The 14601-nt window shown below is 46.0% G+C and overlaps 1 protein-coding gene across 1 annotated transcript in view; it reads right to left on the minus strand.

The window, feature by feature from the left end:
- The window catches only part of AZI2 (5-azacytidine induced 2), a 53143-nt gene extending 41051 nt beyond the window's left edge, over positions 1–12092 (minus strand). The window contains exons 1-2 of the mRNA XM_018563559.1: positions 12025–12092; positions 1803–2034 (exon numbers count right to left, since the gene is read on the minus strand). Of these exons, the coding sequence (XP_018419061.1) occupies positions 1803–2027 (225 nt within the window). The 5' untranslated portion in view covers positions 2028–2034; positions 12025–12092. The remainder of the gene's footprint in view (positions 1–1802; positions 2035–12024) is intronic.
- Between the last annotated feature and the right edge of the window lie 2509 nt (positions 12093–14601).

Here is a 14601-nt window from a genome sequence, read left to right on the forward strand (position 1 = left end):
TTGTGCTTTAAAAGGAGAACTATGAGGCGAGTGCTTTTCACTCACCTCATAGTTCTAGCCGACCTGTGACAATGAGACTGTCACAGGTCGGCTCAGTAGATCGGGAGGTGAGCGAACACATACCGGCGTTCGCTCACTGTTCGCTCTCTGACGTGACAGGGGAAGGGCTGGATTCCCCCCTCCCTGCTCCGCCAGCGCTGACTGGTGGAACAGATGGGGGAGGGGGAGGGTACAGCTGGCTCTGCCTTTAGATAGGCAGAGCTAGCTGTCAGTCACGCAGCTGGGCAGATCCCGGCACAATTGTCGGGATCCGCTTCAGCTGCGGCGTCTCAGTATACCGCGAGCAGCAGTCTAGGGTGACGGGAGGACGCTAGTTTGTGTCCTCCTGTTACCCTAAAGAGAACTATGGGGAAAAGACTTAACCCCATAGTTCTCCTTTAAGGACTTACCTTAAATGATGCCTCTTGATCGGATCATCTTCTTCCTTACACTTGTTTCCAGCAATAACTCCAGCGCTGGTGCCTGTCTCTGATCCAGCGCAGGCTCCTGTGTCTTCCAGTCCCACAGTGTCTGTCCGATGTGCATGCTCCCGGCATTCACCTCCACTGTGTCTCTCTTCTGCCCGCCGAAGATCTCTACTGCGCATGCGTCCGCCCCACCATCCCGCACGGCTGCTCAAGTAGCTCTGGATCTTCATACGGGAGCAAGCAGCGGAAACAGAGGCAAGTAATAAGCTTTTTGGTAACTTTTAATTTTTTTTTATGTTTTTGAATATATCCACTGCTTGCTAGCAGTAGATACTGTAAAGGTTTCTGTAGACAGCAGCCACAGTCTGAGTAGCATGCTGCAGTGCAGGACTCTTCTCTCTGTGGGTGAGCAGTGGTTTACTCTGCAATGGTGTGGTTTACTCTGCAATGGTCTGACACATCTATAGCTCTTCAAATCAGAAAATCTCATGGTCCCTCATGATTAAAGAGCTCTAGTTGTGACTCAGCAGGGGTTGTGTTGGACCTCTGCAAACAGACCACTGCTTCCACACAGGGAGAAGGGTCCATCTTTGCAGCATTCTGGCAGGGGACAGGCTTTTCTACTCAGGCTGCTGCTTTCCAAACAAAACGGACTGTAACTGATTACACACACTTTGTTTTGCTGCACCTGGAATGTTTTTAAATGTTCATTTGGGCTTTAGAGTGTTAAAGAACAAAAGCAATTTCAGACAAAGTGCAATGCTAGGTCCCCTTCCTTCCCTGCCTAACAGATCCCACCCTCCCACTCCACAGATGCACACTTACTATGATCTGATGTCTGTGGCCTCCTGTGTTTGTTTACATCCCACGCCTCTCCTTCCTGACCAGCCTGCACAGTAAAGCCCCATATTAAATCTATGGTGCTCACCTCCCAGCCAGGAGACAGAGGTAGGTATGCCCCATAGGAGTCTATTGGGCTCTACTGCGCAGGCATGGCCAACAGAGGCAGAAGTTGCGGCACTGGATGCACACTATGCCCAGAAGCCGCAGGTATCAAATCTCAATAACTGTGCATCTGTAGAAGGGCAGGAAACTGAGATCTGTTAGGTAGGGGAGGGGGTAAAAAGAAAAAGTACCGTTTGTTTTAAAATGCATTTATATTTGAATCTTCTTCCACGTGGAGGGGCGGGTTATTGGATGTATGGTTTATGTATGTTTAGACAGCAAACAGAAAACCACCATTTAGCTATCCTCACCTGCACAGACAGAAAATATACACCAAGAATTAAAGAAAAACAAATCAAGGCAATAATATGTATTTCATGTAACTAGTACCTTTTCATCCATTTGTCTTAGCCTTTTCTTTAAAGTGGAATTCTCCTTCTCGGTATCCTTCAGTCGTTTCTTTATGTCTTCATATGCTGTGACCAGGGCAAAGTGCGAGGCCACGGACGCCTCTCCTGAGGACGCAGAAAAAGGAGTATCTTGATCTCTCCTCCTCGTAAAGTCTTCTTTTTCATGATTCAATATACAAATATCATCGTCAAGTAGGGAATCCATGGTGACTAAAATAAAATAAAAAAGGAAATCATGCTCCCGTATACCATGCACCAAATACACATAAGATAAACATTGTGTAAACAGCTTACTTCTGTGTTGGGGACAAAGTATAACATTACTATCTCAGCCAGTGGGGCTAATGACAAAGGTAAAGTTACATTCTTTAAGGGACCAGTCACACTTATAGGTTACGGGCAGTAAAATGCACATAACTGCAGCGCATAAACGCCACTGCAGTTGGGTCTACATACCCTTTAAATTATTATTATTATTCTTTTTTGTATTTATGGACCATTATTTGCAAGTGATGACTTTATTAGAGTAAAACTATGGTGAAACTTTAAATTCAAATATGCAAAGTAGTCTGCTCATACTGGGCTGTTTTTGGAAATACTTCCTGGAACATTTTGTGAATACCTGCTGATTTTGCCAGTAGAACCATTAGATCTTCACCCGCTGTGATATGGAGATGTTATTCCTTCCACAGTAAAATCACTGCAGTGTTGTCTCCATTGCTGCTGCCTATAGCAGAACTACACCCTTTACAGCCAAGGATGGTGCCATCTTAGCGCGTTCAGTTGCTCAGCCGCAATGCTGAGTTAGCAAACCGCCGCTAAATGCTGTGCTACAGGTCAGCGCTCAGCACTGCTAACTTAGTACTCGAATGTGGCTGTAGAGAGCCGAGTGTGACATGCATAGTATGAGAAGGTGGGAACAGAGCACCAGCAGCGATTGTAAGTGTGGGCACACTTGGCAGCGATGGAAAAAGGTGCCTGAGCCCCGATGGAGAAGATCACAATTTAGTGGGGAAACCTACAATTTTAGGAGACATTAAAATGGTGGGTAAAATTCCTCAATCAGCATGGAGCCGGCCAAACAGCATGGAGTCGGCTTCCCGGCCAATCAGCATGGAGCCGGCCAAACAGCATTGAGCCCGCTTCCTGGGCAATCAAGAAGCCGAGCGGCAGGTAATGGCACGCTCCATGCTAGCGGAAGTACCGGTATCAGTACTCGTATTCCATACCGGAAAAACTGTATCAGTGCATCCCTACTTACAATGGATGCTGCTCCTTGTTGTTTAAAGCAGAACTCTGGACAAATCAAATCTTAACCCTCACGGTGGGTTTGGGGCTGCCCCTGTAATGCAAGGGGTAAGTGCTCATTTTGGCTAGGTAGCTAAAATAATAAAAGTTATATTCACCCAAACCACGATCCCGGCTGGCTCTTAGACCACTCTATTCAGCCTGTCTCCTCCTCCGCTCCAGAGGTCAAAGGTCTAGTGAGTCATCACGTCCAATACAGTGTTTTGGATGGGAGGATGCCAAGGGACATTCCATCACTGGAGCGGAGGGGCAGAGAGGCTGGAGGGAGCAGGGTAACAGCAAGTAGCGGTCATGGTTCCGGTGAGTAGAACTGTTATTTTAGCTCCCTAGACAAAACAAGCACTTAACCCTTGCAGTGCAGGGTGGCCCCACTGCAAGGGTTACTGTTTGATTTGACCGGCGTAGTGGGGTTAGGGGGGTGAAGTTTGTCTTTAATAGCTGTACATTAGCAGCACTGCTTCTAAACAGGAGCATAGGAAAATGATGGAAAATCCCTGCTCAGTCCTTGCCACCTCTTATAGCACCACTATCTAGCAGGGTGTAGGATAAGTCCAGCTTCCAAGGCGTGTTTACCATTTCAAAAAGGGATTCATTCCACTTCTTTTAAGGCTCATTTACACTGAAGCAATACGCTGCGATGCGTCATTATGAGTGGGCTGCCAACGCACTGCAATGAATGAAGAAACATGCATGACTTTTTTCCCTCCAAATTCAGTGCACCACAGCGTGTGCTATGAGCATGGTGATGTGCTGCGCAGTGCATTGGGGTGCCATTTAAAATGAATAGCACTGCAATACACCACATTGCATAGAGAAGGTGCATTGGCATGCATTGTGGCATTGGCACGCACGTGTTGCCACAACACACGTATAGGGTGCTGTACATTACCACAAGCCACACGTGTGAATGCCCCCTAAGACAAAAAAACATGTGAACCCTCCGGTTTACCCTCTAAAAGGTTAAAAAAAAACTAGAGGCTTTAGATTATTCAATTATTGTTTAATGAGGGAAGGTGACCCAGCTACATAGATCACAGAGACCAGCCAAGTGAGAAAAAGAACTTCTACAAGCAGAATCTCCATGCTCCATTGCCTTCTCCTTGGCAGGGGCTTCCATTTTCCCTACACTCATTTGCATTGTTGGATGTAACACCAGCAGGGCTCGGTAAAGATTTCCAAGGCAGTTCTGTAAAACTTGTAGTGAACGCAAATCCAAAAAAGCAGAACGTGAGCACAAGGAGAGCACCCCATTTTAACGACAACCCTCTGATCCTTCTTCTTGCTTCTAGCATCCCAGAAAATGTCAATGAAGCTCAGTGATGGCATTTAAACAAGGCCGAAGAGCAAACAAAGTCACAAAACCTGTGCAGGACCGAATCAATAATGCAGCTATTTTCAGACATTGCTTCCGTCCAAATTCAAAGCGGTATTTAAATAAGAAATGAATAATTCCCTGGTAATCATCAAGCCAAGATGTCCTTAAGTTCCTAAAGTGATATCAAAGTCAGAAGGTTTTTAAAGACATTTGAAATGCCGATTAAATTACTTACAATGAATGCTGCTTCTTAATGTTTATACGTTTTCATTTCCTGCAGAATCATCTAGTCTTGATATCCTGTTTTAGGTTGGAGGTTGACTCATCTCCCTTGCAGGGTCCTATGGAGCCACCATTGTGTGTGCTAGTAAACTATGTGTGTGTCTTCACAGACACAGAGGCACAGCAAGGCAAGCCACTCTACCTTTCCCCCTGCTCCTCCCTTCTCCTAGGCTCCATTAAAATATGGCGTTTGCATTCTCCCAAGTGGTTTTCCGTGCAAACTATAACATACGCACGGATATAGCGATAGCTGCAAACGCGCTGAATCCGCCCAGAAAATCACAGTTGGACTATTTTGCGGACAATGCAGATTGGAATGCATTGTTTTTTATGTTTAGCGCGTTTCCACACAAACCACTAATGTGCGAATGGAGCCTTAGCTAGTAGATGGACAGCTGCTGGAGGCTGCTCTATCCCTTGTAGTTCCTGCATTGGATAGGAAGTTAAAGGGGTTTTTAAACCCTCTGCTTTTTTTGCATATATCTACTGCTAGCGAGCAGTAGATATATGCAAAAAGTTAAAAAAAAACGGCTTTAAAAGCGGTTTAAACTTACCTGTGTGTAGGGCTGCAACAACTAATCGACATACAGCAGTATACAAACAGACGGCACTATCCAGAGAATTCCAATACTGCAGACTTTATAAAAATTCACAGCAAATCCAGTATATCTGTGAAAAATTGTATAAAGCTACAAATGCCAGCACTGCACACCCCCAACCAACTACAACCTCTCACATGTTTCACCCGAAGGCTTATTCATAGAGGACTTACCTGTGTGTAGGGCTGCAACAACTAATCGACATAATTGATGATTGAAAAAGTTGTCAACTTTTTCAATCATCGATTAATCGGTTTCCGATTGGTTGGCCCTGTTCACGGCTCCACACACGCTGCGCGCCACACCTCCTCCCCACCTCACCGCTGCCAGACCCGCCCGCATCCATGATCGGCACAGGGACGCGGGGAGAAGAAGTAAGGAGGAGCAGGTGTGGGGGGATGACAGCCGCAGATAGACAGGCCCGATCTCAGAAGAAAGTTGCTGGAAGACTGCTCAGGTAAGCCTGCACTTTCCCACACGTGGTGCTCTATAATGTATTGCTGGGATTTGTATTCCTCTATAGCTGATGGTACATTGTGCTGTATATTATACCGAGGACTACAAACCCCAGCAAAACATTATACACTGTATGTATAATGTATTGCTGGGATTTGTTGTATGCCTCTATAGCTGGTGGTATTCTGCATTACGCTGTATAGAGGACTACAAATCAAGGAATAATACGTTATACAGCGCAATGCGGAATACCACCAGCTATAGAGTACAACAAATCCCAGCAATAATACATTATACAGTGGTGCAATGCCGAATACCACTAGCTATAGAGGACTACAACACCCAGCAATAATACATTATACAGCGCAATGCAGAATACCACCAGCTATAGAGGAGTACAAAACCTAGCAACAATACATTATACAGCGCAATGCAGAATACCGCCAGCTATAATGTACTATTGCTGGGATTTGTTGTATTCCACTATAGCTGGTGGTATTCTGCATTGCTGTATAATGTACTATTGCTGGGATTTGTAGCCCTCTATAGCCGGTGCCATTCTGCATTCATTGCTGTACAATTTTACACTTTCCATTTCACTATATTGCACACCACACTTTTTTTTTTCTTTTTTACTTCCACCGCTCCAATCTTGCACCTGTGATGGACTACAATCTCAACACAAACTAGTAGTCCCATCACTGGAGCCATTTTTAAAAATATATTTGATTTGATTTTTTTATCCGATTAACAGATTAATCGAACTTAATAATCGGCTAACTAATCGATTTTGAAAATAATCGTTAGCTGCAGCTCTAATCAGAACCACAATCCTGGCTGGCTTTTAGACTAGAGCTGCAGCTAACGATTATTTTCAAAATCGATTAGTTAGCTGATTATTAAGTTCGATTAATCGGTTAATCGGATAAACAATAAAATAAAGTTTAAAAAATGGTTCCAGTGATAGGACTACTAGTTTGTATTGAGGTTGTAGTCCATCACAGGAGCAAGCTTGGAGCAATTATGTCGATTAGTTGTTGCAGCCCTATTTTAGACCACTCTCTTTATCCTCGCTCCCCTTAGCTCCAACAGTCAAAGGTCCTATGAGTTATGTCCAATACAGCGTATTGGACGTGAGGATGCCGAGGAACATACCATCGCTGGAGCAGAGGAAGAGACCAGTGGAAGATTTTCCCTTACCTTTTGTTCTAGGGACAACTCAAACATTGTGGATTTCCCCTCACTTTCCATTTCAATGACAATGGCCATCAGAGCAAAAAGAGGGGTGAGTCTTTCCAATGGGGGCACTACAATAAGACTTGACAAAGGATCTAACCTTTCCCAATGCCATCCAACATTAAAAAAAAAAAGTTTGCCTAGAGATCTACTTTAATATCAAATTTGTCAGACATTGCGAATTCAACACAAACCAAGAGGTCTTGGAATTACTAATTCAGTGGTGGCCCAAGTGGATAAAGGGCCACACGATAGTAATGAGTTTTGGTGCATTGAGGTGCACTGCATAGTGTTAGGCTGCAAGTCAACGCCTGAAAAATTGGTTCACACAATATATATATTTTAAAGTAGCGCAATGCACTCTGAAGAAAAAGTTGGAGTCATCATTGGCGTCAGTGACTGCAATAAAGCCCCCCAGCAGTGATGTCAGTGACCACAACAATAACCTCCAGCACTGGTTCAGAGGATTAAATAAGAGCCACTAGCACTGGTGTCAGTGACCGCAATAATGACCCCCAGCATTGGTGTCAGTGACCGCAATAATGACCCCCAGCATTGGCATCAGTGACTGCATTAGTCACCTCCCCAGCATTGGTGTCAGTTACCACAATAATTACCCAAGAATTGGTGTCAGTGACCGCATTAGTCATCACCACAGCATTGGTGTCAGTGACCGCATTAGTCATCACCACAGCATTGGTGTCAGTTACCACAATAATGACTCCCAGCATTGGTGTCAGTGACCGCAATAATGACCCCCAGCATTGGCATCAGTGACTGCATTAGTCACCTCCCCAGCATTGGTGTCAGTGACCACAATAATGACCCCCAGCATTGGTGTCAGTGACTGCAATAATGACCCCCAGCATTGGTGTCAGTGACTGCATTAGTCATCACCCCAGCATTGGTGTCAGTGACCGCAATAATGACCCCCAGCATTGGTGTCAGTGACTGCATTAGTCATCACCCCAGCATTGGTGTCAGTGACCGCAATAATGACCCCCAGCATTGGTGTCAGTGACTGCATTGGTGTCAGTGACCGCAATAATGACTCCCAGCATTGGTGTCAGTGACTGCATTAGTCATCATCCCAGCATTGGTGTCAGTGACCGCAATAATGACCCCCGGCATTGGTGTCAGTGATTGCATTAGTCACCTCTCCACCATTGGTGTCCAAAGAAAATGTTTAAAAATTAAAGTTTTAATAAACAAATTAAAAACACCCCATTTTTTTCTAAAGCCCTCGTCTCATGTACAAGCATGCTTACAAAAATGACAAATATACCATTATTATTATTCAGGATTTATATAGCGCCAACACTTTGTGCAGCACTTTTCAAAATAAGGGAAGGCAGTACAGATACCATACAAGTCAAGCCAAAATGGTGAGGAGGGCCCTGCCCGTGATCCATATTAGGTATTGCCGGAGTAAGATCAATAAATGTACGGTGGTCATACACTGTTAAATGGGCCTGGTGCAAACCCAGTTTGCCTGAGTCCGTCCGAGCCGCTCAGAACGGTCATCGTACCCCATCTTCCCGGCCCAATCAATTGTGGCAGGCGCATTCACTGCTCTGCAGCTATAGATCACAAAGCTGTAGAGAACGCCTTGCTGCAACTGCCGCCACTGACTAGGCCGGGAGGGAGGGGTGACGGTCACAGTTTTGAGCAGGCTTTGGAAAACTCACTGCAACTGGGTTCACACCAAGTCTGGCCTCATAACTAATGCCTAATAGTGACCAAGCTTGCCCACCGCTTCCTGCATATTCTCATTGGCCAGTGAAACAGTCTATCATATCGATGGGCCAATATGAATATGTGGGGGGGCGGAGGTAGCAGCAATCTCCAACAGTAATTGTCAGCACTGCACTTAAACCTGCGGGACATTATTTTCTCTCTAAAGCTGAACTCCAGGCAGGTATGCAACACAAATACATTTAGGGCTGCATTCATTAACACTCCATCAAATGTATATTTTGTTTTTTTCAACTACCTTGATCTGACCTGATGTCAGCCTCTTGCAAACCACTGTACAGCACCACCAAGACTGGGAGAGGGAGAAGGAGAAAGAGACAATTTGCTATGCTGCAGTGAATATGTTTTAAAAAGGACATGCTAATAGGAGGAGAGAGCAGAGTCACTAGCTAATCAGTCTAATACCATCACAGCCTTATGCAAGAACAAAAAATGGTGGTAGGCAATAGACAGGCAGCAACTGGCAGACTTCAAGAGACCTCTCAAACTCTGATCTGAGCTGAAGCGTCACAATCGGGTCAATAATTAAGGGAGGTAAATATAGAAATGGTAACATAAATCCTGTGTTACCCTAATTATTCATAGTCAAACGTGTATTTGGTTTGGGTACAGGGGGGAAGTGTTTGAAGCTCTGAACACTTTTTTTATTGCTGCCTGGGTCCCAGTTGGGACAATTTTCCCTTACTTCCTGTTATGATGACCACTGTCCCAGGGACATGAAGTGAGGGGGATCTGGCAAGACAACTGTAAAAACCTGACAAGTGTTAAAGCTTTCTACTTTAAAAAAGTTTTTACCGTCTCTTAAGATTCACTCACTATCTGTCTTGGTGACATTGTAATTGAGAACGGAAGTGAAGGAAATATTTCCCAATGAGGAAACAAACAACTAGAGCTGCAGCTAACGATTATTTTCAAAATCGATTAGTTAGCCGTTTATTCAAAAGGAGAACTATGAGGTGAGTGCTTTTCACTCAACTCATAGTTCTAGCCGACCTGTGACAATGAGACTGTCACAGGTCGGCTCAGTAGATCGGGAGGTGAGCGAACACATAGCGGCGTTCGCTCACCTCTCGATCCTGTCACGGCTCTCTGCCGTGACAGGGGAGGGGCTGGATTCCCCCCTCCCCGCTCCGCCAGCGCTGACTGGCGGAACGGACGGGGGAGGGTGCGAGTACAGCTGGCTCTGCCTCTAGATAGGTAGAGCCAGCTGTCGCTCACGCACCTGGGCGGATCTCGACATCGATGTCGGGGTCCGCTCCGGCGTCTCAGTATACCGCGAGCTGTAGCTCGCGGTATACTGAGCCTAGGGTGACGGGAGGACGCTGGTTTGTGTCCTCCCGTTACCCTAAGGAGAACTATGGGGAAAAGCCCTGACCCCATAGTTCTCCTTTAAGTTCCATTAATCCGTTAATCGGATAAATAATAAAATAATTTTTTTTTAAATGGCTCCAGTGATGGGACTACTGGTTTGTATTGAGATTGTAATCCATCACAGGAGCAAGCTTGGAGCGGTGGAAGTAAAAAAGAAAAACAAAAAGTGTGGTGTGCAATATAGTGACATGGAAAGTGTAAAATTATACAGCAATCAGTGCAGAATACCACCAGCTATAGATGACTACAAATCCCAGCAATACATTTATACACTGTCTGTATAATGTACTATTGCTGGGTTTTGAAGTCCTCTACAGCTGGTGGTATTCGGCATTGCACCACTGTATAATGTATTATTGCTGGGATTTGTAGTCCTCTATACAGCGCAATGCAGAATACCACTATAGGAATACAAAAAATCCCAGCAATAGTACATTATACAGACAGTGTATAAATGTATTGCTGGGATTTGTATTCCTATGTATAATATACAGCACAATGTACCATCAGCTATAGAGGAATACAAATCCCAGCAATACATTATAGAGCACCACGTGTGGGAAAGTGCAGGCTTACCTGAGCAGTCCTCCAGCAACTTGCTACTGAGATCGGGCCGGTCTATCGGCGGCTGTCACCCCCTCACTCCTGCTCCTCCTTACTTCTTCTCCCCGCGTCCATGTGCAGATCGTGGATGTGGGCGGACGGTGAGCGTGAGGTGGGGAGGAGGTGTGGAGTGTGGATGCAGGCAGACTGTTCTGGCAGCGGCGAGCGTGAGGTGGGGAGGAGGCGCGGCGCGCAGCGTGTGTGGAGCCGTGAACAGGGCCAACCAATCGGAAGCCGATTAATCGATGATTAAAAACGTTGACAACTTTTTCAATAATCGATTAAAATCGATTAGTTGTTGCAGCCCTACAAACAACAAAGTCTTTCTCTTCCCATTCAGGACAACAAATGTTTTTCTAGAGTTCTCCTTTAAGACTTGTGACTTGTTCTCTTCAAACGCAAACAAGGAAACGGTTCAGAGATATCTGCAGCAAAGACACTCCAGTAACGAGGTGCTAAAGGTCTTACCACATGAAAACAATGACAGCAGCAGACATTATTCCAGGACAGGCAAGACTTGTCACACAGCCGTGTCATATCTGTCCCCTAAAGGAAACAATTATATGTACACATATATACTGTACGCACTACGTGGCTGGGGAACAGCCAAGATACTTCGGCTCATAGGATACAATGTGTACTTTTACAAGGAACTATTAAGAATATATCTTGTATGTAGTTTATATCTAAAACACTGTCACCTAAGAAACTAGTACACACACACACATATATATATATATACATATATATATTACATACACACACACACACAATAAAGAGTGTACAGGAGATATAGAGACACCCCTCCCCCCGAGGGTAAGGGGGATAAAGAGACTCCCCACCAGAGGATACAAGGGATAAAGAGTGTACAGGAGATATAGAGACACCCCTCCCCCCGAGGGTAAGGGGGATAAAGAGACTCCCCACCAGAGGATACAAGGGACACCTTCCCCCAAGATTATATAATTATATAACCACGACAGCATGCACACGTGATAAAGAGACCCCCCAGAGGATACAGGAGATAAAAAGACCCCACCTCCCAGAGGATACAGGAGATGAATAGACCACCATGAGTGAGTGTGTAACTCCGGAAGGAGCACAGTGTGGAGCTATGACAACATAAAGACGAGTTGTTGATCCCTCAGATGACAGGGTGACATTTGCAGGAAGTGACAGCAGTCAGAGTATCACACATGGCGCCCCAAGTTTCTGCATTAGTAAACATTGATAACACACGGTGTCCCCAGTCATACTTTCCACAGTCACCATCTTACCTCTGATAGATCACAGATCCGGGTAGAGGGGTCTCAATGAACGCCCACCGGGTCTCGGTGCCTTGTGTCTCTCTTTGTCATCTACACAAGATGATAAGCCCCTCCATAGGGTGATCAGCCCCCCATACAGGTCCCCGGTCACACCGGCCTGGCACTCTCGTTTCTCGGGAGGCGGATCCGCTCCACTTCCGGACACAAAGGTTACTTTTGGTTTTGTTTCCAGAGGCCGGAGAGCTGCTGGCTGGTACTGGGACTCGGCACTGCACACGCCTGCTGACAGCAAGCCGGACTACCGCCCCCTCCCATACTGGCTGCACGGATGGGAGAAGCCGGGACACATTCTCCCTGGCAGGCGGCTGGTGGATGGAATATGGCATCCCTGGCATACCTCTAGACGTGCAGGATCTGTCCCTCCTGTTACAGTATTAAGAAGTGTTTCCTGACTCCTTCTCAGACAGCCTGTCTTCTTGTTCTGCCTCAATAGTCCTTTTTATAAATCTGATGTACAAACCTGTTTAAATAAATGTACTTTTAAAAGTAAAGCCTTCCCTTACCCATACTGGCAGCTAAATAACAGGAAGGGCTACATTGTGATATGTACAATATCACTTTGGGGCCCATTCACAGGACTCAGGTCATTTGCAGTGCTTCATACAAGCATGCGTTAGGCCCCATTCACACTAAGCGACATACCTTTTGGATCGGATCCGCGCGGCCGGGATATCGCGACTTTCGGGGCGACGTTCCAGCGACGATAGCGGGACCTTCATCGTCGGGCTGCAAAAAATCGAAAAAAGGGTCCTGTAGAAGCGACTTGCGACCGCGACGGGCGACACGGAGCTGTACATGAAGACAGCTCCATTGAAATTCATTGGCTATTGACTTCTCGCGATATCGCGCGGCAAAAATGCGCGTTATCGCGCGGTAATCCGCTCAGTGTGAATGGGGCCTTACTCTGCACATTTAGGCCCCATTCACACATAAGCATAGCAGAAACGCCATTGATTTCAATGGGTGCTGAACGCACACCAAACGCAGGAAATTCTGCAACGTGTTCTGCATTTTTCCTGTGCATTTGTGCGTGTTTTAACGCTTGGGAAAGCTGTTGCTTAGCCATGTTTGGGGTGCCATAAAATGGTATTGGCACAAGTGCATTGCACATTTGGTGTACATTTCGTGAATGCACGTCAAAGCATGCACTTTTGCACGTGCTTGTTGCGTGTCGCCTATGTATGAACAGGGACTGGGCTCACAGATGCAGAGGGTCAGCCAACTAAATACGGTCAGGTCTCTGTGTCTGGGAGCCACGGGTGTTGTGTACAACCCGCCTGCTACACAGCTATATGTATGTCTCTGGAGGCAAACTGTCTGCGCCCAGGGGTGTAAATCCAAACTTACAGTGTTCTGTTGATTTTTCAGGAGTTAAGGAGTGACCTATGTTTGCCCTGATGAAGGGACCCTGCGCGGTTCCGAAACTTTGGCTATAGGATACATGCGACGCTGTTCTATAATAAAAAGAACCTGAGGATTTATTCCATTTTTCAAGTGCTGGTGATCTTCATTGCTATCATGTCTGTATTTGCACAGCGCCATCCGTGGACATCACTGCTGTTTTCAAGGTCCTGGTTGCTGTATGGTATGCAGGGGACAGTTCTATTGCCAGATCTGGCGTCAGGACGTCTGGTTTACATGTTGTTATGGAAGACTGAGATATTGCGCGTCACCTCCTCCATCCTGTATGGAAGCTGCTGCCTCCTGGAAATGTGACACGGGTATCACATAAGGCTGCAGGAGGAGGTTGAAACGTCACCCTCACTGAGGTGGGATTCAAGATAGAAAGCGGATGTAATCAAACGGAGGAAAAAAATAAAAAAAGGCTTTTTATCATTGTGAAGGGGGAATAATTTGATTGGGGCGCAATGTTGTTTTAGCTGAAAGGTCCACTTTAATATGAATTACTGCAATGCAGTCAGGCTGCATAAACACCACTGTGCTGTGGTAGCATATACAGTATTACATGTTTTGCCCTTCATTGTGAATTGCCCCCTATTGCAACTCCAAAACGTGCATTGCACCATGGTGCGACACAACTCATGGTGGCCTTTGTGTTGTACAGCAATAACACGCGGCCTGCCCCATTTTCACAAGTGTTGCCGTGTATTTCAACCCATTCAATTTAGATGGGCTTTTCAATGCAATGTGCTTCAACACATGAGCAGCAGCACACAGCATTGTAGTGTGAATGGGCCCTGAAAGATGTGTCCATGCTTTGTATTTATTTTTAAAGGAGAACTATGAGGTGAGTGCTTTTCACTCACCTCATAGTTCTAGCCAACCTGTGACAATGAGACTGTCACAGGTCGGCTCAGTAGATTCACAGGTCGGCTCAGTAGATCGAGAAGTGAGCGAACACATACCGGCGTTCGCTCACCTCTCGATCCTGTCACGGCTCTATGCCGTGACAGGGGAGGGGCTGGGTTCCCCCCGCTCCGATCCGCCAGCGCTGACTGGTGGATCGGACGGGGGAGGGGGCGGGTTCAGCTGGCACTGCCTCTATATAAGCAGAGCCAGCTGTCA

Source organism: Nanorana parkeri, unplaced genomic scaffold, assembly GCF_000935625.1.
Source record: "Nanorana parkeri isolate BGI_ZX_2015 unplaced genomic scaffold, ASM93562v1 scaffold675, whole genome shotgun sequence".
Taxonomy (NCBI): domain Eukaryota; kingdom Metazoa; phylum Chordata; class Amphibia; order Anura; family Dicroglossidae; genus Nanorana; species Nanorana parkeri.